The 24635-nt window shown below is 38.8% G+C and overlaps 1 protein-coding gene across 1 annotated transcript; it reads left to right on the top strand.

Annotated features, from left to right (window-relative positions):
- The first annotated feature begins 10818 nt into the window (after nucleotides 1-10818).
- On the top strand, nucleotides 10819-22923 carry LOC131781767 (uncharacterized). The gene is made up of 3 exons (XM_066166468.1): nucleotides 10819-11077; nucleotides 21983-22116; nucleotides 22273-22923. Exons 1-3 carry the CDS (start codon nucleotides 10819-10821, stop codon nucleotides 22921-22923), a joined length of 1044 nt encoding a protein of 347 aa, XP_066022565.1.
- The last annotated feature ends 1712 nt before the right edge of the window (nucleotides 22924-24635 follow it).

Below are 24635 nucleotides of genomic sequence, written 5' to 3'. Positions count from 1 at the left end.
ATTATTGTCATGAGTACAGTGTGTTGATTCCAATTCAGACATCAATGAATCTGCCAATGATACCCACAACTGCAGCAGGGACAATGCCACTTGTTCAAACACCGCGGGGTCGTTCAACTGTTCTTGCAATCCTGGATTTACTGGTGATGGACACATCTGCCAAGGTAAAATCTTACACGTCACATTTCACGCTACTTAGCCCCTATGACGTTTGTATAAGCACAGGCGTTTCAACATTTTGTCAACATCCTGCATCACGGATTTCTCAGCAGCTTGTGGGGTTCATTTCAGACATCGGCGAAGGTGTTAAGAATACCTCTAAACAGTAGCAACGAAAACGCTACTTGCAAAAATTCCGAGGGATCTTCAAAGAGTACATGTAAACTTGTATTCAGTGGGAGTGGACACAACTGTACAAATAACGAGTTCTCTCGTTGAAAGAACCCTAAATATCTTGCTCTCTGTGGTAGAAGTCCGTTTGATGATCCGAAAATATTTTATTCTCTTTAATCCATGAGTTAAAGAATTATGTTTTTTAAACTTGATCAGCAGGCGTTGTTGTCATTTCGAACAGTTTTTAAAAATTTATTATTCTATATATATATGTATATATTTTTTTTATTATTATTATTCTCTCCCTAAAATCATGGTGGCGCATATCATTGTGTTGATTTTATCTCAGACATAGATGAGTTTGTTCATGATACCCACATCTGCAGCAGGGACAATGCCACTTATACAAATACAGAGGGATTGTTCAACTGCTTTTGTAATCCTGGATTCAACGGGGATGGACACAACTGTGCAGGTGTGAGAATTTATGTGCAGGTGTGAGAAAGTATGATTGCTCTTCCGTTTCAGCGGGTAAAATATACATGGCCTCCTAACCCTCTTGTCCACAAAAATTTTGAGAGTCCTTTTTTTGTTTTTTGTTTTTCTTCCAAGACACATTACTTGATAACCCTTATTATGACTTACATTTTTTAATTATTTATTTATTTTTTGGACTGATTAAGTTGTCTCTACTGCAATTGTTGCACTGTATGTTGAAGCCTCCTTTTTTTACGAGCATTGGGTACGATCAGTTGATTTCATTGCAGACATCGATGAATGCGTTACAAGTACCCACAACTGCAATATGGACAACTGCGACTTCTACAAATACTAAGGGATCGTTCACTTGCACTTGTAGTCCTAGACATTCAGATCTGCCGGCATAAAATACGTCATACATCAGGATTACCTGAGATTCTAGACACTGGATTAACAGGCGCGACTGCGTCATTTGCACATCTACCCCAACCTCTATTCCCCTTTAGCCCGGTTACTCATTATCATGATCATGGTACGTTCTGTCGACTTCATTTTAGACATCGATGAATGTACTGGAGATACCCACAACTATAGCAGAAACAATTCTACATCCACAAATACCGAGGGATCGTTCAACTGCTCCTGTAAGCAGGGATTCACTGGAAATGGACACAAATGCGAAGGTAGAATTCTCGAAAAATTGTATTTGTACGGAATGTTCGATATTTCATGTTCTTCGTTTTTAAGATCAAAATACGACTGTGGGAGCCTGTTATTTAAACAAAGTCTTTGTTTAACAGAACTGCATCCTAATCAATCCTAAACTTAGCTGAGCCATTTATCGGAACGTTTATATTTGTGAACAGTGTAGAAGGGCAGAAAGCTAGGAGTGGAAGGACATTCATTTAATCAAATCAACCTTCTTATAAAGAAAGCCTTACCCCCACTGATTGCGTAAAACCGCAGTTTGTGTTAGATCTCGTGTAAAAGACTGGCCTTATAAGTCTTTGCTACTCAAATATGTACAGCTTACTTGGATGTTTCGGCGTGAAAAATGCGGAAAAAGAGTTTTGTCCACCCCTATAACTGCATCGCAGGGAGGATAATTACCTAAGTGCCGTTAGATTTTAAAGTGGTTTTTCACCAACGGGTGGCCTCGCATCATCGAGCATTCTGAACAACTCACCAAAATGCTACATTGGCACTCTTTTGTCTTACTTAGACCCAGTCGTGACCAAAGCCAATTCATGAAATGTTATCACGCTGAGACAGATGGCTGGGATTCAACAACATTCCATTCGAAATGTGATGGAAAGGGACCCACTGTTTCCATTATTCAAGTCAGTAACTACACATTTGGTGGACACACCGACGTGTCCTGGCAAGGTATGCATTTCTTGTCAGTTACTTATTATTCACCGGGGAGGGGGTGGCTAGATAAATAATATCCTCTATTTGGCACGGAAGTATGCACGGATATTTTCCGCCGGCATTGTGTGTTCCAAGATTCTCACAATTTCTCTAGAGCGAATCTCCAGGAAAACTGTGAGCGAGGAACAGTCGTGCCAAATAGAAGCTCTTGTTTTTCTCATCCTTCAAGTATTTTACAACGCGCGTGAAAAGATGTTCACGAATGGCTTGTTGTTTGCTGCCTGATTTCTTAGGAGACTTTATGAATAAAATAATATTTACCTTTTTCTGTAACAACCCTAAAGCGCTCTCTCATCTTGAATTAATTTTTTAATAAAGACATAATAATGGTAAAAATTGGTGAATATCACATGGGTGATATCCTCGGATATTCCCCAGTTTTATCTGAGAAATATTTGGTCATGTGATAGTTTTAGACCAATCGCGCGGGAACAAAAATATTTGATTGATCATAATGGTGGATATTAACCGAGCTGCAAAGCGGCGAGGTAATATCCACTGCCAGCCACCGACACTGCAGTGAATAGTTGTTCTAGTATACACTGAAACAGTGAGACGATGCAGCACAAAAAATGATTTTAATTGATGTATTCCTGCAACAAGTACAACATTTTCGCACGCAAATCCCGCACAAATTGCTTGGAGGTGAATAGCAAAGGCTACATGGAGTTTGAGTAGCCAAGCAGAGCGCATTTTCAACGCTATCCACTGCTTTAGTAGATACTTATGGGTGTTGTGAGAGGTATTTAGTTTCCTCTGTTATATAGCGCTAGTGGGACGGCGGGCATAGTCAAGTAGTGTCAAATATTGATGGAATCAGAAATGTTTCGTCGTGAAAAGCATAATTATTCAATCAGCCTAAATCCTTTTAAATAGCTAAAAACAAAATGGCGGACGACATGGGATGGAGTCCGAAAATTAAAGGCCAAGAAGAGGCCCGGCAAGGAAAGGAAGAGTTTAGCAAAATCTAAATTTGAAGAATTCGGCAGCTTTGGTGGAAGCTAGAGTGATTGTGTCTCTGTTATAAAATCTTATGGCGAGGAGATTTCCAAAATGCGATTGACGCAAATACAAGAACTAAGATTAAAAGTCTTTTAAGACCTGAAGCACTCTTTAATGGCCGATGTAAACAGAGGAAAATTATGCACAGCTTAAAGTAAAAGAGTTGCACAACAAGCAATCTTTGACAAATTACTATCGAAGCAATTACGAAGAAGACAAAGGAAGTGAATTCCGATCAATTTCAAGATAAAAAAAAAAACCTAAGTTGTTAGTTATTTACAGTTCAGAAAGACGCAATGACCGAAGTTAATGCTCCTGGAAAAGATGGAGGGGGTTGAGGAGGAGAATTATCGCTACATGAGTAAACTGCAATGACCCTCAAGACACATTGTCGACCTTCTTATATAATTAGGCTTTCCTCTAACAGATTTCTCTAGCTGCAGGTTCTTGTGGGTACACAGCGCCAAAGCCTTCATGGCTACAAACCTGTTAAACTAGTTCAGTACTGGTATCAGGGATATGCAATCTACAGCTGCAGTAGTTTTGGACCAACGTTTGGGAGTTATCTAGGGCAACATGACATCTACCTGCAAAATAACGCTAGAAACATCCAAAAGTCCCTCACCATATGCGGGTCAACTTACGCCGTCCCTGATGGTTTCACTGCGTTCGTCAAGTGCGTATTCTTGCTAGAGGAGATTAAAGTAGAATTATTTCAAACCTTGTCAATTTTTTGTTCCTGATATACGATAAAACTGCTTTCATCGGTGGAGAAAGAAAGCTTGTAGCTTTTGACGAATGACCCATTTTTCTTCCCTTGCGTTGCAATTACACAGACAGTGTGTAGCGCTCCCATATCGACTTTCAGCTGTACAGATTTACAACTATTTTGTGATGCATCCCTTTCAGCAATTAAGGCATAACTATTGTGTGACGTTACTTGAAGATATAAAGGACCTATAGCTATTGCACATCAATCACCCTCACCTGTTAGAACCTTGAGCTATTCTGTGATGTATTACCTCAAACATACGGCATAACACGTTCATAGCTATTTGCATGGTCTTAGGTATTTAAAATAATTGCGTGAGGTGAATTGGTTCAAGTACTGATATGTGCCTACCTCTGTTTTCCGCTTTCCCAAGTAAAACCTAGTTTCATAGTGGACAAAATCGTCAGGTTACTTTTCGTTAGTTCCGTCATTCAGCTCACATATTTTACCAGTTGTGACGTAATTGTAGCTCTCACGTGCGACTTCGTTGTTGCAAAACACCAGACATTCATACGGGTCTTGAACCCTTTTTGTTTTACAGGTGTGACCCTTGAGAACCTTTCCACCCACAGATTGCTCAGCTGGGTTACGCTGGGGACCAGCAGCCATTAGCAGAGGGATAAGTGATGAAAAGTAAAGAGAAATACAGAGCTGGAAACATTTGCCTTGAATTGAGCAATACTGCAATAGTCAAGAAAATCAGTTTCAGGAATTGAGAAGGACTCTAGACAATTCTTTGAAAGGAATGATTTTGTTTATTAGAACTGGAGAAAGAGATCTATTGCTGCACTGTAGCTATATATTGCGTAGCTAAGTAACAAATATCCCTGAGTTGCTGTGGAAATTTTCCAAATTGAGATAACATGCAAGTATTGCTGAAAACTCGCAATCTTTGCAACAACCGTCAAATATCTCAACTGCCTGATAGTGCACAATACCCCAGCTACCGACATTCTGATGACTCAGATGATTCAGTGATTTTTGATTACAAGTCTGTACTATGAATAAATTTTTCCGTTCGGATTAATAAATGCGTTTACGAAATTCTCAGTAAATTTCCATGTGTCGGCATTTTAAATTATCGCCAGCCATTTCCGGCTTAAAACTTCTAAGTGGGAGACACTGAATGTTTGTGAGTTTTTTAGAGCATACCGGAAGCGTTCTACAAAATTCAGAACACCTTCTTATGAGTCCCCAAAGTAGGGGTTATTTAACCGCGCAGACCAGACTCGATACACGATGAATCATTTTCTGTATGTTGTGGTTTTTCTTTGGAAAAACTTAATTGCTTTTGGTGATTTGAATAAACTTTCGTGTGGAGGACTGAGTATGTATTTCCTTAGAAATACTTCACAGTGCAACTCCGCTGTTTTTCAAGCTTTTCTAAGACGAAAGCTCACTCTCTGATCGTTAAATGCCTCTCATAAACGCAAGAACAAATGCACGTCTCTATTTTTCTGCAATGCACTGTTTAATTTCATCCCATTTCAAAACATTTACGGCTATCTATGAAATTTCTATTTTTATCATAATGCGTAAACTACTTCGAATGCCTCTGCATTACAAGTTAAATAAGAGCGCTATCAATGAATTTCTTTTCACTTTCAATGAGATTGTTTGCGCCATAAACAGGTTTTAATTGTTTAAAAATCACCAGTGTTATAATAGTTTCTTTCCTGTTTGTCCTGAAAGCTAAAATAACCCATTTCGATTACCCCACATCTAAATTAAGCCCAAATATTACTACATTTAACATGCACCTAGAAATTTCAGTGCAAAAAGGGACATCCAACTAACCTTTAATTACTTCAGCTGTCTGCCCTTTTTATTTTGTAACTAAGTCTGATACGTTTTCCTTCTCTCTGACGATATCTTAACAGCTTTTCAACGGAATATTGTTTTCACACTCAAGGATGTCTACATCATTAATAAAAAGAATCTTGAGCGATTGGTTTCTATACCCCAACGTGAAGATACAGCCAAAATAAATTTCGTTGCTGAGGAAATATGAAAAATTCAATAAAAGGCGATTATTTTGTCGCACCAAAAGCTCAAAAACTCAAAATATGCCTATAATTTCCGTCAAGTATGAATGAATACCCTTCTGTTTTATCCTATTAAGCAGTATCGAAAAAAGCCTGGGCTGAACCTAAGCATTTAAATATACATAACAAAATACAATACATGAACTGTTATGAATCATTGCCCAAATTAAAAAAGCGTATCGATTCTCGCGAATAGTGACGAATTTAGCAGACAACTTTGACATGTAAATACATTGCTTGATCGAAAACCCTTGGTCTTTTTCACGGTGCCAGTAGCTTTTGGAAAAACTAAGCCTGCTTTAGAATTTAAACTGAAATGAGAGTATCTAATTAAAGCTTCGTTATTTATTCATTTATGCCTCCAAAGAGTCTCTCAAGAGGGACTCCCCACATTGACAATTAGCATCAAATATTTATGAAGCTGCAACTGCTTAAAACTTAAACAACACATGAAAAGTGACCGGCAAGGTAAGTTAGTCTTGTAGCCAGATTTAAATTTGAAGCACTCAAGAGGTATTTGAGTTACGTTTTTATGTGAGAAAATTGAAAACCTTTGAATTATCATCTCCATCAAAACGGGACCTTAAAGAAGTACAAACCCACCATTCTAAAATTTTCTTGAGTTGAGTGTAGATTTCTCCTTTTTCTCTCCCCTTGCTATCTTAAGAATTCACGCGCGCTCAAAGCAGCTCGTTGCGCATGTTAAAAATGGCTCTTGCACTTACCAACGTGCGTTGAAATCACGACCAAATTTTCTCAGCTTAAGAAGTTACCAAATTTATTGCATTATGGGGCTGTGCAGTGAAAGTGTAAGTGGCTATATAAAGGGCCTCGTTGATTGTTGCGCATGTAGTTTTAAATAAGTGCGAAAGAAATCATTGTTAAAATAGGGTCTGCTTTGAGTTTGACTGATCAATGAGCCACGACTGCTATATTTCAAGTACGTGCCGATTGTCTAAGTTGTTTTTATACCTTCAGCCAAACCAAAACTATTTTCATTAAGAACCAGACGCGTGATATTCTGTCACCGAAATCTTTATATACATTGATGAAAAATTGTAATGAAGCTAGGAATGCACTAGACGACTCGCTCTCGGAACCAATGAGATGACAGGATATGCAGAATATCACCCACTCAGGGACTGAGAAGAAAATAAAACCAAGCTATCTTGCGTTTAACTTAGTTTCTAGTTGAGATCACTGCACGACTTCACTTCATTTTAACACTCTTAGAGAGAAAGGAGAGACTTCTTGAAAACTACTTATATAATGGTTACAAGCTTTCCTGAAAACGTAGTGACGAGATTCTCCTGGGAACTACGTGCCATTAGTTCTTTTCAACAGAAAATATTTTAACATTATTGAGATGTTTTAAACATTTGTAAATCAGTTACTAAACGTTCGACTGAGTTAAGAAATTGTAGCTTACTGTCAACAACTACATCAATGCTAAGAACGAGCAGTGAAACTGATTCAGTGAAGAATTTTCTGACCAATATCAAGCGTTCAGCTCTGCTTAAACTTCGAAATTGTCTCTGGCTGGATAGAATTCAGGGATAGTGGTCAAGTTTCATTCCTTAAACTTTGTGATGTCTTCAATGGCTAGCTTATCCAAAAACATGACTTTTAACTATTAAATCTGTCTTTTGATACGTTTTTCAACCATGAAAAAATTTTCAATCAATTGTCGTTTTATCCTCGCCAGTATTATGATTTTTTACGTGGTGAGGTGAAATAATGAGCATCTATTTATTGAAAGATCATTTGGTTTTATCAACTGAGTTGATAAAACATAATTATCCTTTATCAGCGCCAAAAGCCCATGTTCGAAACGTTAGCTTTAGAAACTCTTTACTAAAGCCAATTTCCATTATCGTCTCAGTTGATAAAATCAAATTATCGTGTGATGCATTCCTTTGTTAAATGTAAATGCGGTGGTGTGACGAAGAAAGCAGGTGTTTCAAAGATTTATGAAGAGAATGTTTGAAAAAAGGGAGGTGCAAGAACTAATTTTTCTTGAAACAATGTCAAAATAAAATTGACTTCTGTCTCGTTATTTACGGCCTTTTCTTTCTATTTGATGTTTTATCTTTTAATTTCACCGGCAAAGTGTACTTTAATGGTAATTTTCTTTTTTGAAGAACATGAAAATATAAATGCCAACCGTTTCTGCCAAAAGCAATGAATCAATGAACAAAGGGGGTAAATATTACACATTAAGAAGAACACATTATTGGGCCAAACATTTCTCGAGATTGCAAATATTGCGGACTTTAGTAGTTTTCAACGGCTCGAGTCATTTAAAAGGCAATTATGGCAAGAGTATGAAAAAATCAAGTTAAGTTCTTTATCATAACAAATTGAGTTTGCACGAAATTTTATTTACTGGGGGTAATGCTTTTTGTCGTATACATTAATCTGTGACCATAACTTCTGCAAGCAAAGACAAAAAAAATTACTAATGAAATTTTTCGCCCCAAAAGAACAATCAAAAAATTATTTATCACTCTTTGGAGGTGATCAGGCCTCGTTAAACTTTGAATTCCACAAGGTCTTAATTTTCAAATGGCGAGGTGGTTGTGAGGTAAATCTGTGCTCACTGGGATTTCGCCACGCAGATCGTTTCCATGGAAACTACAATAGGGGGTATATTTTCATTGAAGAATGCCAGCTTCTTCACATTTTGGGAAGGAATTTGCATAAGAAACTTTTTAATTCTTCCATTCTTTTCGAAGGAATTTTCCTAAAGCATCGACATTTTAAAATGGGTACAACGAGGATGACAAATATTATCCACTTGTCGTGATTGAGTGGATTCATAACTTTATACAATTAAAAATTACCTGAAAATGGCTTGAACTAGTATTCATTTCAAACGTTAGTGTTTTTATTTTTGTGTTTTATCTTTTATTCAAGATTCAACAATAAAAAATGAAAATATTACTACTAAGCGGACAGCTGTTAGTTTTGTATGAGGTACTATGCTGGTTAACGCCGTAACTAAATTTCATTATGTAAATTTAAAAAACAGAAAAAAAAAATGTTGTCAGTCTATTTCTATTGAGGTCTTCATAATGACACTTCAAAACCTGTTTTAGTGCGTTTTTTCTGAATATCTTATTTTAAAAAGTATACAAAATTTTAGAGCTCAAGAAAAAAAACTGTGATTGCGGTGAGTTTAGCAAGCTCTTCGCTCAACTTTAGTCAAGCACAGAACTTTTCAAAACGAGTTCAAGTCCTTTTATAAACTCTTTATTGGCTATTTCTATATTTTTGTGTAATTGCTCAACTGCGATAAAGGGAGGACAGCATAAATAGGGAAGAAAATTTTGTTGTTTCTTACTATTTCATTTTCAATTGTAGCATAGGCATAACTTATCGGGAAGTTTCTAGCAATTTGATAAAGAAGTTTTTCGATTTGCCACAGTGAATGTTTATCAACATATCATATTTGCTTACTGACACTCTTTCATTAGCAATGAACTTGGATGGCGAGAATTGCATACGCTTTTAATAAAATCATCAATGATTCATGACGGGAAGGGAATTGAGGTTAAGTCACGATTCTTTCAGCTTCGATTTCTCGTCAATATTGCCTAAATTTTTACATGAATAAATGGTCATTCAATTACATTTTACACAAACTGTGGTCATTTTCGTTTTATATCCTGCCCTAAGACTTATCCTACTGCTTCATGAAGTTTAGTTAAAAGGGGACGTCTGTTTTACTTGGGTTTCCTCACCCGCCTTGAAACGAAATTAATTTTAGCTTAATTTACAAGGCGGAGTCTAGAGGCCAATCGAAGGAGATTTGTTCAATTAAGAAAGTAAACATCGTAAAAATTCGAGGTTGTGAGGAAAAATCAAACACAGATACAACAAGCTCATACGGTAAGCAAACATGTCAGAGGTAGCGAAAACTCTGAAGAGATGATGTCTAAAGAAATATCAGGTTGGTTGAAACTAAGCGGAACATGGCTGAGTCAAAATTACCAGTTATACGATATTTGATATTCTCATAAACATTTTGGGATAACCGGCGAAACCAAGTTGGGTCATTTCTTGGTTCATCCAGAGAGAAAAAACCTCAGGAACCGACACTCTGAACACTACGTATTCTCTAAGGGCAAGTAACCTCGTTGCTTTGAAACGAGAATCCTTTGAGTTTTTGGGTCACAATTTTCTTTTAGTGGTATTTGAAGTTGATCATATATATTTGCATGATTTCATTAAAAATGCTTCGAAATAAGACAGAATTGTGCATTGTGGAATACTTTGGGAGTTTCGGATATCGGGCGATCAGAGCAAGGACATTTTCTCAGACAGAAAGTTTCTAATTCGGAAAACAAAGAACTTGTTATTGTTCCATGGTATTCCAAGAAGGAAAAAAGCAAAAGAACCTTGAAAATTTTTTTGTAAATAAAAAAAAAAACAATTTTTAATGGAATACAGAATTCACTTCTTGTTTACATACTCAAGTTTTCTCATAAATATTCATTCAACGTAACGTTCGATTTGTCATGGAGACTCAAAATGTTCTCATCTTCATCCAACGTTTGTGACAAAAAAAAAATCGTCTTTCTCAATATTATTGCTGAGCCTAAATTTTCCCGTCTCTTACATTGATTTTAAATGATCTATTTATTGCTTGCGAGCATTTTAACTGATCCATTTATCTTTACAGTAGAACTCGATCCAGGCCAGATGTTTCCGATACTATATATTTTGTACTTTCCATCTTTAATTCCTCTGCGCATGGCCACAAGTCAGCAGTGTGAACCCTCTCAGCAGTCAGAGAGTGGAAAAGCTCTCAAAGGTCACGTCTTTAAATCGAAAAAGGTACAAGATCCATACCAGTGTCTGATATTCTGCTACAGCGAATTCACATGTCAGAGCTACAATTACGTCATAACTGGTAAACTTTGCGAGCTGAATAACAGAACCAAAGAAGCAAGACCTGGAGATTTTGTCCGAGATGAAACTAGATTCTACATGCGACGATGGAAGAACAGAGGTTCGGAAGCAAAAAATTAAAATAGTCTTTAAACTTTTCATTGTATAAAAGATAAGTAAAAATGAATACTTGTCACTGCTATAAACATCAAGTTTCTTTCAGTTCCTGGACAATCACAACTAATAGGTATCGTTAAGTCAAAATTTTCAGCAATTTAAGAAATTTTTAAACTTCCATATGACGGTAACACAGCTACTTTTGAGGAGGAGAGATTGTGTTAGAGAGGTGCGAGATATACAGACAGACAGACAAAGAGAAAGAAAGTGCTTGTTTGAAAGCTCGTTCAAAGATGCCAAGGGTTTAGTATACTATTAAAATTTCACTATATTGAAATGTGACTGATTCCGTTAGCGTTCTCTTGGGATCGGGTTGAAACCCGGATATATTCCCCATACAATCCACACATCGCATATGTAGTTCATCAGATTAAATCAGAACCTCGCATAAATTGATGTGGGAAGGGGGTGGGGGCTTGGGGAGAAAGAGTCTCCTCTGTTCAACAGGGGAGTCGAAGCCTAATAGGGATAAGAAATTAATGCGGTTGGCTCACGGCATTTCCCAGGATGTTCCCTTCAGAGCATGCGTGTCTTAAGAGCCATTTTCCGAGAAAATCGAAAATCGCAAGACACTCGTAAAAAATTGGAATTTTTTTTCTTTTGCCAAAACATCCCTTTTAGTGACCTAATTCAAGAAAAAATAGTTTTGGGTTCAAGCGATTCATTGTACGGGAGAAATAACAAAAAGTTTGAAAAATCGATTTATTGCTGTCTTTTCGCGCTTAAAAACAGCAGAATCCGACCGCAACTTCGAGAAAACGGTGAACGCATAAAAAACAATCCCTAACATCGAAACTTCAGCCGAGTATTATTTCGTTCTTAATCTTTAAAATCCTAAAAGAAAAATTTGAAGGAAGAAGTTTTTAACATTTGCAATCGACAAGTTTAAAAAGGTCATATTTGTGTCTCTTGAAATGTTAGAAAATGAAAGCGAACTTTAACTGTTGTAAAAGCCCTCTGGTATATGTCGCTTCCTAGTAAAACCCATGTAGAATAAAGCCTTGGCTATTGAAGTAAATTATGGGAACGTTTTCGCTCTGGAAATTAAATGCAGCCCTAACACTGGAGTAAGCAATTTGAGAATTTAAGTTAATCAAATTTATGCAAATTAGACGGCCCGCTGAATGAATTCATACTAAACGCAAAGTTTAGTGTAATGTGTTTTTAGAGTGAAAATGTTATTTCTAGCTTTCAGCCGTGTTGGTAAGAGCCGTAAATAACTTTTTTTATTGTTTTTTTAGAGGGCACGGTAACGAATCCTGCAATCTGATTGGTTCTTTACCCGGTCAGTATTTTCCTATCTCTGCCCACGGGCCACGGTAACGCTTTCGTGAGTCGCCGAGTACATCCCAACTTTCGTTGTCATTTTTCATAAATATACCTTGTTTTCCAGCTGGGCAGTATTTTTAAGCAAACACGTCGGTCACTACCGATAAATAACTTATGAATCCTCTCTTTTCTCTCTATCAAATCACTTTGGTTGACAGAAAAATTTTGGTTTCAGAATGAATTTGAATAAACAATAGTGTCATTACGTTGGTTGACAAGCGGCCTAAAAACTGTCTGCAATTAATTTTTATCGTTCACAAAAAGTACCCAGAAAGTTGAAACGTGAGGTATTTGGTTACAGTTAAACTGAACGATGGAACTTTCATTCATTTAATATCTGAATTTTCTCGAGCAATTTGTTCATAGTGAAAGAGCGAGCGAAGTTTTAATTTAAGTTCTACAACAAATATACGCTCCCGGTGAGTCTTTCCAATTCCGTTCAATTTAGACATTTGTACCGTAAATTGCACAACAGAAATTGAAGGAATTTTTTGAGTAAAGGCCGCATTAAATTCCCTTATGTCTCGTTGGAGTGTGCCGTTCGAATTTATTTTTGTGAAGAAAATACCAGAGTCACACACGCCATTGCAGCAAACAAACGAGCAAACTCTCACAACTTAAATATAAAAAAAATTGAATTTACTCACAATTACTTTCCTCGCCGTTTACTTAATGAACAGAGGTAAATCTTCGTACATGAATGAATGGTCGATGAGAGTGAATAATACTTTCCGTTAGATCACTGACTGATTTTGAAGAAGACATTGTCGTGACAGCCCTTGCCAAACTAGTTCTGATGTTTTTCAAATGTTCCTACGCTTTTTTTTTCTTGCGCGCTCTCTAATTGACAGGTGTCAGATTGTGGCAGATACTTGTAAAAATAATGTTTCAAAGTTTGTTTGGAAGCCTTTTAAATCATCTTTATCGTTACGGAAATGAAAATGTTTCGCTGAGGCATCTCTCTTTAATTTGCATCACCGCTATTTTAACTACCATTTACTCACTCAAAAATTGTTCAGTTTATGGAAGATCTTGCCGTATTTACTGCCCTAAATCATTCGGGTTCTTTCGGAAAGAATTTCGTCAAGTTTAAAAAACAATAAATATGTTATTTACCGGCTAAGGGTCGGTCCGTATGGTGAAAAACTGTGACCTCGGTCTTGAAAATGCTGCCCTCGGCCTACGGCCTCGGGCAGTATTTTCAAGACCTCGGTCACAGTTTTTCACCATACGGACCTCCCAGCCGGCAAATAACATATATATATGACGACTGAAAAACGTTTGTTTAGCCACTTTGCTACCAGTGAAATCATTGAGATCGCAACTTCGAACTGAAGCTGTCATCGCTTGACGAAACTCCGTTACCACAATTTTAAAATAGTTTCTTCAGGGGGAAAAAGCAGAATTAAAATGCATTCGAAACCGTTGACTTCGATTCTGAATTCGTTTAGTTACGATTTCAAGCCATCACAAGGTCTTATGACCTCTGCTGACCCGGAAATCGGTTACATGCCAAGGTCACGTTAGCAAACTGTCACGAAATACTCCATAGCTTCTGTTTTCGGCCTTTGTTTTGGTAAAAAAATATATAAACTTTTCACTGAACAGACCTTCTTGCTTTGTTTGATTTATATATTTGTATTGGTCTGGACACATGCATATTCTGACTGGCTGTGAAAGACATTCATCTCAGTTTTTGATTCAGAGTGGTATAATATTTCCTAAAATATTTCAAACACAAATGGTTCCTTAATAAGTTCGTTATTCCCGAATTTCCCACCTTGCAACAATCCCTACAGCAAAAAAAAAAAAGCAGAAAAGTCAACTTTATAGCTTGCTTTAGTTTTGTTTTGGATTTTTTTTTTATGATTTTTCCTCCGAAACCAGGAAACCCTAGCCAGGTAACTAGAAATTCTCAGTTTCATTAAGAGCTTGTCCACAACACAACTTCAAACTTGCGTGTGCTTATCGCATCCTTAAAGCCTTCCAGACCTCTTCAAAATTGTTGAAAAGCCTATTGAGGTTAATAATAATCTTTGAGTTAACTATGACCAATTCACGCCGCGAGCGCGAGAAAGAGAACCACTCCGCAGGGCTGAATACGCGATGTGGAGTGTTATAAAATTCCACATTCTCGCGCGTAACGCTTTCTATAGAGACCTCTAGAAGTGTTGTTTAGCGAAGATAAATAAAGTTATCTTTGGTTAACTCAAAGAACTTGCAGAAATACCTCCAGCCTGCATAACAGGCGCTTTATGAACCAAGCGAGGCGAAAGTGGCATTTTGCGCGAAGCGCGAGAAGCGACGAGGGGAGGAGAAAAAGAAAGCTTTATTTTTCTCCATCCCTCGTCTCGCGCTTCGCACGCGTTTCGTGCTTCGAGCAAATGCTGCGTTCACCTCGCTTGGCTCATAAAGCGGCTGTTATGCAGGCTAAAATACCTCTTCACATTTATAAGATAAGGTGTCATTGATTCGATAGAGCGGGAAGAGACATTTATAACGTGTAAATAGTCACGAGCTGAAAGGTAACTGACTGATTTGTAACAAGGACGCACCCTGACAAACAAGAAATGAATTCACTTTCCGAAGAGGAACGCTCTTTTAAACATAAACAAACTTCAAAAATAAGTAAAGGAAGCAAAACAATGAACAAAATAGATTTTTTCTTGACTTAGTTATTCCGGCGAGAACAAATGGTGAATGATTCACTCCTGGAAGCAAGCCTCTGAGGAGAAGTAAGAACACCGTTTAGGCAAAACTCTACAATTTGTGTACTTAACTAGCCTGTTCACAGACTCTCTTCATTTTTAGATATCGTCGAGTGCACGTATAAAAAAAAAGCGCGTTCCGCCCTCTCTCACGAGAAATCGCTTATCTTGTGCGCACCAAATTCCCAAAACAGAAAAACGTCTGTGAGCAGGTTAGTACTTTCTGTTTCTACATATTTTGCCCACGGAGCTGGCAAGTGCAATTAATGACGGCTTTTTTCAGCAGGTCAACGTAGAGCGCTTTGCGGCGAACAGGCTTGGGAGGTACTTCTAATTCTAGTTGCTGACAAATGTTTTGAAGCATTCCAAGTTTAAGTCGCTCCAGAGATCCTCCCTTGGCCATGGCACAGATATCGTACTGATCGTAAGTGATGGGGTGCTGTAGCGTGATGGATAGGATTGTTTCTCTTGCCATGGTAAAGTTTTCCTCTTCTACTACAGCTTGGATTTCAGCATCGTCGGATGTTTACCGTCGGACCTTCGCTGCAAGACCTGAGAAATATGAAGTACACTGCTGCTGGGTAAGAAACTCGGATACTTTGAACAAACGAACACTATCAGGTCCTTGTGCACATCTCATTTCACGTTACGATATCACCGTCTGGTTTTCTGCCGCTGGTTTGACCAATTGTAAACTTCGCATTTAGATAATCCCTCTGGTTTTGGTTAAAGCGATATGCTTTTTTGCTCGGCTTTAGCGCCCATCCTTCTTTTACCTCTAATTCGCCGGATGTAGCCTCTCTTGTATCCCTAAAAGACGCAAACGAAATAACTTGACTGGTCGTGCCCTCCTCCAACCTGGACTTGTAGTCTAGTTTGGCAAGGTCTAACAAAGACCGTTTCAGGAGACTTGGTGCATTTCTCTAAAGATAGGTGTTTTTCGAGAGATGACAGCCTTTGAAAGACCTTAACACACCCATCCTGAGGGCAGGTAAACACGGATGACGATTCATTTGTATTGTCAGTATGATCATGATCCTGCTCCACTTCCGTCTCTTGCTTCTTACTTGACTGAGTCGGTTTTGGGCTAAGGGGTTTAAAGACTCCAGAAGAAAACTCAGATGAAAGCCAACCAATGCCATGCTCTGAAGTAGATAACACATAAAGAAACAAGATTTACATAAACAGCACTGTTCACCTACTTCAATACTTCACTCTGCACAACCTGCGAAGAGTGCCCCTTTGGTCCACTTTACTTCGCGAACAGATGAAACGTTTGCTTTTTACATCTTATGACGACATGTTCTTCAGAACCGCCATATGTCCGTTTTAAAAATTTTGTAGAACAAATTAAGCGCTATAAATTTATAAAGGGGCTAAGGGGCTTAAGTCTTTTACAAAGCAAAACCCCACGGGGTGGTAGACATCCGCTCCTCCTGCGTACCAGGATGGGAAATGGATGCCTTTCATGCGTCTGAAGGCTATAACAAACACCTTTTTACTCAAAATGTAAAAAAAAATATATATTTGCTCGATGAAATAATTCTATGAAAAAACGATGAAATTGTGAATTTTCATTAGACTAACCTTCTGATGTTGTTTCCAATGCGATCTCTTTTCCCTCTCCCATACCATAAGCGCGCCAAGCTACGAGAATTTCGTCTTTAAACTCGAAATTATTTAATTTGTTGATACCAGTAATCTTTCTGTTGTCATCTATTACTGCTTCCTCTTCAACACTTTGCATGACAGCAACTCGAACTCCTTCTACCCCCCCATGCGAAAGAAGAGCACTCTTCAGTTGTTCGGCATTGGCCAAGTCATTTCCTTCGTTTATGAAAGTCCTGACGTGATTCTCGCAGGTTGCAGCGAGCCTGTCTGCGGCACCTTTTCCACCCTGTGGGTCAGAAAAGTCAATGCGCTTGATTTCGATGCCGGTGGAGGAGGATATCACTGGGCATGAGAGTACGGTGGACGACGAATGATAACATCCTGCGTTATCCTAGCGAAAGAACGCCTTGTTAATCTCACTGTGTTCCAGCTTGATGGTATTCAGGACATCCTGCATGATTTTAACCACTGCAGCACTGCCTTGATTGCACGACTGGACTATGCGCAGAAAGCCCTGCCACTGGAGTATTCCGCTCACACGACGGTAGACGACAGAAACGTGCCAGGAGATACCTCGCTTACCGAACCAGTCGGTTTGGGACTCTCTGTATTTTTGTGGCAGGAACTTCATGGCCCAGTCGTTAATTATCAAGACAGTGTTGTCGTCAAGTTTCTCCAGTGCATCTATTCTCGCTTGGTATTGGTTAGCTGATCTAAGGATGTGGCATTTCCAGGACATTATGGCCAGCTGGGCTGTCTGAAATATAAATAGCGCTTCGTCTCTCGCGTCCTGAGTCGGAAAGGTCGTCTCGCCAAGGACCCGTTCAATCTTTGCCAGAGTTTCCTGAAGACTTTGACAACGGTCACAAAGATTAGTGTGTTGGTGACTGCATTGTTGCTGGTAATCTGAATCACTACAGTCGCTAAGAGCAAACAACACACAATGGTCTGCTACGTTAGAGGGGCTAGTGATAAAACAAAACTGAGATTACTGTTTGTCTGTGCTTATACTTCAATATAATAGTTAATCAAATGATTTTTTAATCTAACATATATTATTAACGTAGGGGGGCGAACAACTTTTAACCTTAACCTTAGAAAAGAATATCCTCGACTATCCTCGTGCGCGCATTGTTAATCTCGAGAATTTATGTAAGCTAGTTACACGTGCACCATTTAGAGAAGAAAAAGAGTACAATTTTTTTTTTTTTTACGGAATGATTTTGTTGACGAGATAAAAGAAGTACTTACTTTTAGTTTTATTCAAGCTGTCTTGCTGGAGTCAGAATTCACATTACCCTATAGTCCCCCTTCAAATACTGCTTGCTTGCACAACTGTAGTCTCCCACTCCTTGCCGGAACCTAATTCCCCTATTTGGCGTACGAGGGCCACGAGATCATCAAATGCACGAGCACCTTCAGCTGCAAAATAATCTAAGCCCTGCAGTGAATTTCTTACAGAGGCACATGCACTCAAAGAGTACCCGTCTCATAGTAGTTCCGCTGAATGGTCTGAAGTTGATCTTCAAACAGTACTGAGTGTACTGTTGTACCACTCGCTCGGGTATCATCATACGGATTACGTTAGGTACTTGAATAACCTCACCAGACGAAAGCTTGAGATGTTTTTGCCCAAATGGAAAGTCCTGAAAAAGATGCGGGCTTGTGATGAAACCAAGAAAGTGGTCAAGCTGCCTCAAGTCTACTCGTATTCGTGTGGTAGACTGTTGTGGAACTTGAGCGCCTCGGCCAAACTGTGATCGATGAAGATTAGCCACGGAGTATCGGTAACTCGTCAACCCCGGGATATAACGGGAAATATTGTTGAAAGTTCCAACCCCTGCCATAATCAAAAGCACTTGTCTACGGGTATCCCAGCTGGTTGCATTCTGGTACGCTTCTGCTAGGGCCTCTAAATACAAATGCTCTGAATGTGACAACTCGCTTACACCTAGGGCCTTGTTCATAGCCGTAGAAGAGGCTAGACGTCGCCAGAGTTCACCAGCATTATCAGGGGTGACGCTCTTTAGTACAGTTGCTACTATTTCTGTGGCTCTCCTTGTCTGACGTTGTCTTGTACGTTCAGAGGAATCAATCCAAGAAATCCATGGCTTTCCAAGCGGCTCAAGTTTGCATGCTGCCAGGAACTCACTCAGCTTAACGTGCGGCTCATGTAAGATCACAGGTGAGGGCTCGTCACTCTGAGTGGAAGCTGTGCTTATTGTGTCTGGCGACAGAAAGGTGTCATCAGCGATTGTAAGACGTCCAAAGCTTTCTGCGAAGTCTTCAACAGATTGACCAGTATCACTCTGTATCCAAGGTTACCGTTTACTTACTTACATTTGCTTCTGAAGTCTCTAGTTCTACGCATGGAGTAACTTCAATCATTGGTGCGGGTGTCACTTTCTGTTGTTGGTTTGTCTCCGCGAAATGTTGCTTGCACATTCTGCAAAGAGCTGTGGCAAAAATAAATGTTAACCTTGTTAAAAGGCCATCGCCGCTTTCTTTACTATTCTTCAAAGCCATTTTCTTCCTTGGGGGGAGGGGAACAGGAGAATAAAGGGTATTGTAACGCTTGCGCATATGTTGCTTTACGCCCTCGCGCGTTTAAAATTAAAGCGTGTACTTTAGCTACAAATGTGTTACGATAAACTTACGCAATCCAACTTGAATAAGTATTCCTTCAGTGTTTAAAATAAATGCAGATAGAACGCTGCCCAAATGCCGACCGCCTTTGACCGAGGCTGTTTTGTGAGCAGCTATTTCTAATGGAATGCTACACTTCACTTTTGAGGATCTCCAGCGCATACCAAATTCCGCTCTGTGGCGAGGGCATATTTAATGACAAGTGGGACTCTTCCACTGCAAATACCCCTAAACAAAGGTAAAGGGAAAATTTTCCATTGCATACATCACGAGCGAGTTGAGAGGCTCGTGTGCTAGGAGATCTTGAGGTCGCGTTTTCATAAAAAGGTCTTTAAAGTCTGTGTATCAGTGACAGGTGTGTGTGCGTGGGTGGCGGAGCGGGGATGGTGAATAAAGATTTTTTTTGCTATCGTAAGCGTTAATATTATGTTTGCAAAATATTAACATCGCAGAAAGCCTGCGATTTTTAAAGAGATAAACTCGTTTGCTTATTGTACTGCAAGCCGGATACAAAAGAGCGGTACGCGAGTACTGGGGACAATAATTTTGTCAAATGGAAGGGGACATTTCGGTTCGACCGACCGAAATAACCTGACCGGTCAAGTGGACCAGCTTCAAAGGCGTTCCCAAATATTCTGGTAGGACCGAACCGAAATGGTCCATTCCATTTGATTTCTAACCGAAACTTCCAGAATTTTGGGCTGAATGGAAAGCAACCGAAGATTTTCTTAGAATAACATGACCATCGTGAGGTCTGTGATAAAGAGATGATGGAAATGTACACCACTATTAGCCGTTACATAAGACGGTAAGACAGTACATAAGATTTACCTGCTCTTGCTAACAGCAGTTTCCATTCAGTGTCAAGTGCTGTATCTGCTTTTAATCCATACAGCTCGCAGTGCCTCGACATGTCCCTTGTACAATTTCTTAAAGTGAGAACTTCAACTTGGTCTGGATAATCGCTGCTTAAACCACAGGGTGTGGCGTCGTGTAATAAACCTGAAAAACTACATGAGTGAAACGTTGCCGAAGCCATGACAAAAAACAAAGCTCTCCCAACAAACGAGACAAACTCCTCTAACGCTGTTTCAGCATTTCGTAATACTAGACGGAAATAATTCAATTAAAAATAAAATCGTAAAGGCGCGTGCAATAGTAAGTGGCGAAACAGTTCGTGACAATATATAAATTTTATTCCAGGAGCATTTGACCTGGAAATGTTTTATTAATATTGTTCCTAGAGTCGAATATTTCTACACTGATGATATATAAACAGACGTACGGTTGTACATTTTTTCATTGGGACAGCTGTAATTGCTTCTTTGTCTGTTTACATTGTGTACGAAGTATAGCACGTACCGTCGTATGCGACAAGCTAGCGTGACCAATCTCTGCACGTTTGCTAAATTATGCGTCATATGATCTTGTTATCCCGTCTAGTATCTGATTTGTTCGCTCAATAAGAGTAATACTCACCTTGTTAACTGTGCGGTTTGAGAAGTGGTTAATTTTCATCATTGTATGTTATTTTCGGACAAAACATAATCGGGTTTCATTATTACTGAAGCGTCTGATGATGCGTAATAAGCGCTGCTTGGGAAGTGTTTACATAGCTCAAGCGCTGAAGTTGCTGGACACATTTTGGTCAAATCAGGTATGGATGAGTTGCCACTTCACAGGACAAACAGATTGAGAGATGGATTTAACTTCTATCACAACAAGCAATGGTAAGTTGTTCGTTCAACAAAACTTTGCGTTAAAAATATGAATTCATTCAGCGGGCCGTCTAATTTGCATAAATTTTATTTACTCAGATACTCAAATTGCTTACTTTAGTGTGAGGATTGTATTGGATTTCCAGAGCTAAAACTTTCCAGTAATTTAGTTCAATAGCCAAGGTTTTATTCTATATGGGTTTTACTAGGAAGCGGCATATACCAATGGCCTTTTACAACAGTTAAAGTTCGCCTTCATTTATTAACATTTCCAGAAATACAAATTTGACCTTTTTAAACTTGTCGATTGTAAATGTTAAAAACTTCTTTCTTCAAATTTCTTTCAGGAAATTAAAGAGTAAGTACGAAATAATACTCGGCTGAAGTTTCAATGTTAGGGATTGTTTCTTATGCGTTCACCGTTTTCTCGAAGTTGCGGTCGGATTCTGTTGTTTTGAGTACGAAAAACCAGCAAAAAATCGATTTTTCAAACTTTTTGTAATTTCTCCCGTACAATGAATCGCTTGAACCCAAAATTATTTTTTCTTCAATAAAGTCACTGAAAGGGATGTTTTGGCGAAAGGAAAAAGAATTCGTTTTTTTCACGAGTGTCATGCGATTTTCGATTTTCTCGGAAAATGGCTCTTAAACACTCAATGAATCAATGAAACTTAGCATATAAGACGTAACCTCTTAGCCTTCGAGGAATTGTTTAATATGACCACATTGAAGTATTCCTCGTTGAAATTATGCTCGGTTGGTTAATTGAACAGTACAATACGATCAAGAAAGTAATTGTCGTCGAACGAGAAGCATTTTACTGTTTCTTTGCCAAAGTCTCATTAGGCTCCGTTCCCGAGATGCCTGCCGAGTCTTGTAGAGAGATCCAAGCCAGCGAACAAGGGATGGCGGTTAGCGGTAGATATTGGCTGGAGCCCCGGGAGACAAAAATGAAATCTAAGAACTTTCTGGTAATTAACTAAATTATTATTCTTCACCTTTGGACAACTCAAGAAAAAATAGATTTGTATCGTAATAGTAAGAATTTCTTTCTTGCAGACAATTCACGAAAAAATAAATTAGCACCATAAATGAAAGTTTGCATGGAATTCTTTATTTCTTTGCAGGTTTATTGTGACATGATATCGGTGGATCAGGTCTGGACTCTCCTCGCTCGGTTTTCAAACAGTGACACTAAAAACTGGATGGATGACTCAGGAGATTGGTGGTATAACAGTACTCAAGCTGCAGGAGAAACCGCTGATCCGTCGTATAACGCAGACATGATCTCGCCGGCGTTCTGGCTGATCGGTGGCAGTGAGCTTAAAGTTACGCGCAATGATGACTCTGGACACACCCCTCTATTGCAAACAATAGGGAACTGTCTGAGTGGGAAGACATTCCGCTCCAAAATTACCAGCTATGGTAACTTCAGAAACGGTTCAGTTTGGTCCAATGGTAAGTGCCTGGGAAAATGCAAAGTTCAATATCGCGGACAATACCAAACCACTGAGGGCTTCGGACAGGCTTCATGCAGTAGTGACCTGCAAGGTGCTGATGAGGTCGGATTCTGGTGTGTCAAGGGCTGGAGTGGTTCTGTGATCATGATCGGAGGAGGCGGAGCTGATTGTTCAGATGCCGATCACGGAATTGGGACAACGGTGGCGAAACTTACCTCTTTTAAAATCAAGGAAAATAACAGAAGAGAATCTGACTTTAGTAACGACGCATGGGGTTCGATAACTAAAAGTTACTCATTGAATTTGTGGATTCGTTAATGCACGCATCACTTTTAAACTCGTGGGTGAAATGCCGTTTAAGATATACGCGAAGAGTGAATTTTTCCAAAATTCATGCATGAAACGTGATCAGAACTACCTTCTGAACACAGACTGCATAGTGAAAATGCAAGTAGTTATATAAAGGGCCTCATTGATTGTTATGCATCTAGTTTTAAAGAGATGCGAAAGTCTGTATAGTTAATCAGGGCGTGCTTTGATTTTCATCGTTAATTTTTTTCAGTTTTAGATATCTAGGTCTTTGGGATCATTTTTTAGACGTTAACCTTGTGTACTTGTTAGCTTGATGGCCGCAAGCTTTTCAGTTTTTAACTGGCTGTCGTCACCCTCTATAAATAAAGTTGACACATACATACATCGAAAAGAATTGAAGCTCCTCAAGCAGGGCGACAAATTCTTTCCATATCTATCGTTGGGACTGTTGTCATTGTCGATTTCAAGACTTTGAAGCCCTTTTCCTTTTATTCGAGTATTCTTCTGCAAGTTTGCTCTTCGGGTGGAGAGGATAAAACGAAAAGAAAGGAAAACCAGCTACAATGCTGTAGATCATTGTATGTCAAGGCATGACGATAGACACCATTTTGAATTATCTTCATTACTCCATTTACTTGGGAAAAAAATATTGACCTATGTACTCATCCTCAGATATTCGATCAGCAAAAAATAGCACGACTTTGGGGACAGAAGCAAACCTAATTGTCGTTAAACTTCAATGTTTTGACGTAAAACTTCAAAGCTGTTACCAGCAAGTCTTTAACCAACTGGCAGAATATTCACAAACATATTTCCACGGAAACTGTGATTTAAGTGTTTGGTAATGTTGTGTTCGTTGTCGTTACTGGTATCAATTGAGCTCAGCGAGATCCAACTCAAGAAAGCCACCCTTGAAATATCTGCCTTCGTTTGTTGACTGTAAACACCATTCCCACCACCATCAACATGCGCGAGGACGTCTCAAATAGTAGAGATGCAATCGACGGCAACTTGAACCAGTCTCCCACTGATCTTGCAAATATGAGCCAATTCCTACTTTCCTATTATCCCACCATTTTAAATGGCTAATTAGCTATATCGCGGAGCCTACTCTTGTGTAATAAAAACTCGACGTCCAACAAGCTGACGACTTTAAAAATCGCAAGACTGCGCCTCTTTCTAAAGCTCCTAAGAACAAAAACTTAATTGCGTGAGATGAAAACTATATGCCAAATATAAAGGAATGAAAAATTTAGAGAAACAAGAGACAAGGAATATATTATTTTTATTGGGAAAATCTTAGAGTATTATCTGGATTGTTTACTTTAACACTGTACCACGCTCTCATAAGTATACCACATTTCATAAGATAATATCTTGGGTGGATATAAAAATCTGAGTAAATGTATTTCCCTTCTTCTTCTTCTTTTTTTTTTAATGAGTGTTAATAAACGAGGAAGATGAATGCCACTGAAGATGATACGAATTAAAGGCAACGTGTATGTCTCCAATCCAAAATAGACAACAAATGATATTTGAAAAGTTTAAACGCACTTAAAAGTTGAAGAGAACGCTCTAACAAAATACCCCAGGTGGTGTACCTACCTAATTAAATATAAAAACTGAGTACAGAAGGAAAAAAAAATGAATGCGCTGAGGAATGTCCAAAGCCCTTGGTTTGTTCTGCGAAACTTGAGTCGGAAAAATACAACAAAGAG

This window comes from Pocillopora verrucosa, chromosome 5 (genome assembly GCF_036669915.1).
Source record: "Pocillopora verrucosa isolate sample1 chromosome 5, ASM3666991v2, whole genome shotgun sequence".
Taxonomy (NCBI): Eukaryota; Metazoa; Cnidaria; class Anthozoa; order Scleractinia; family Pocilloporidae; genus Pocillopora; species Pocillopora verrucosa.
This window is presented reverse-complemented; position numbering and strand designations above follow the sequence as displayed.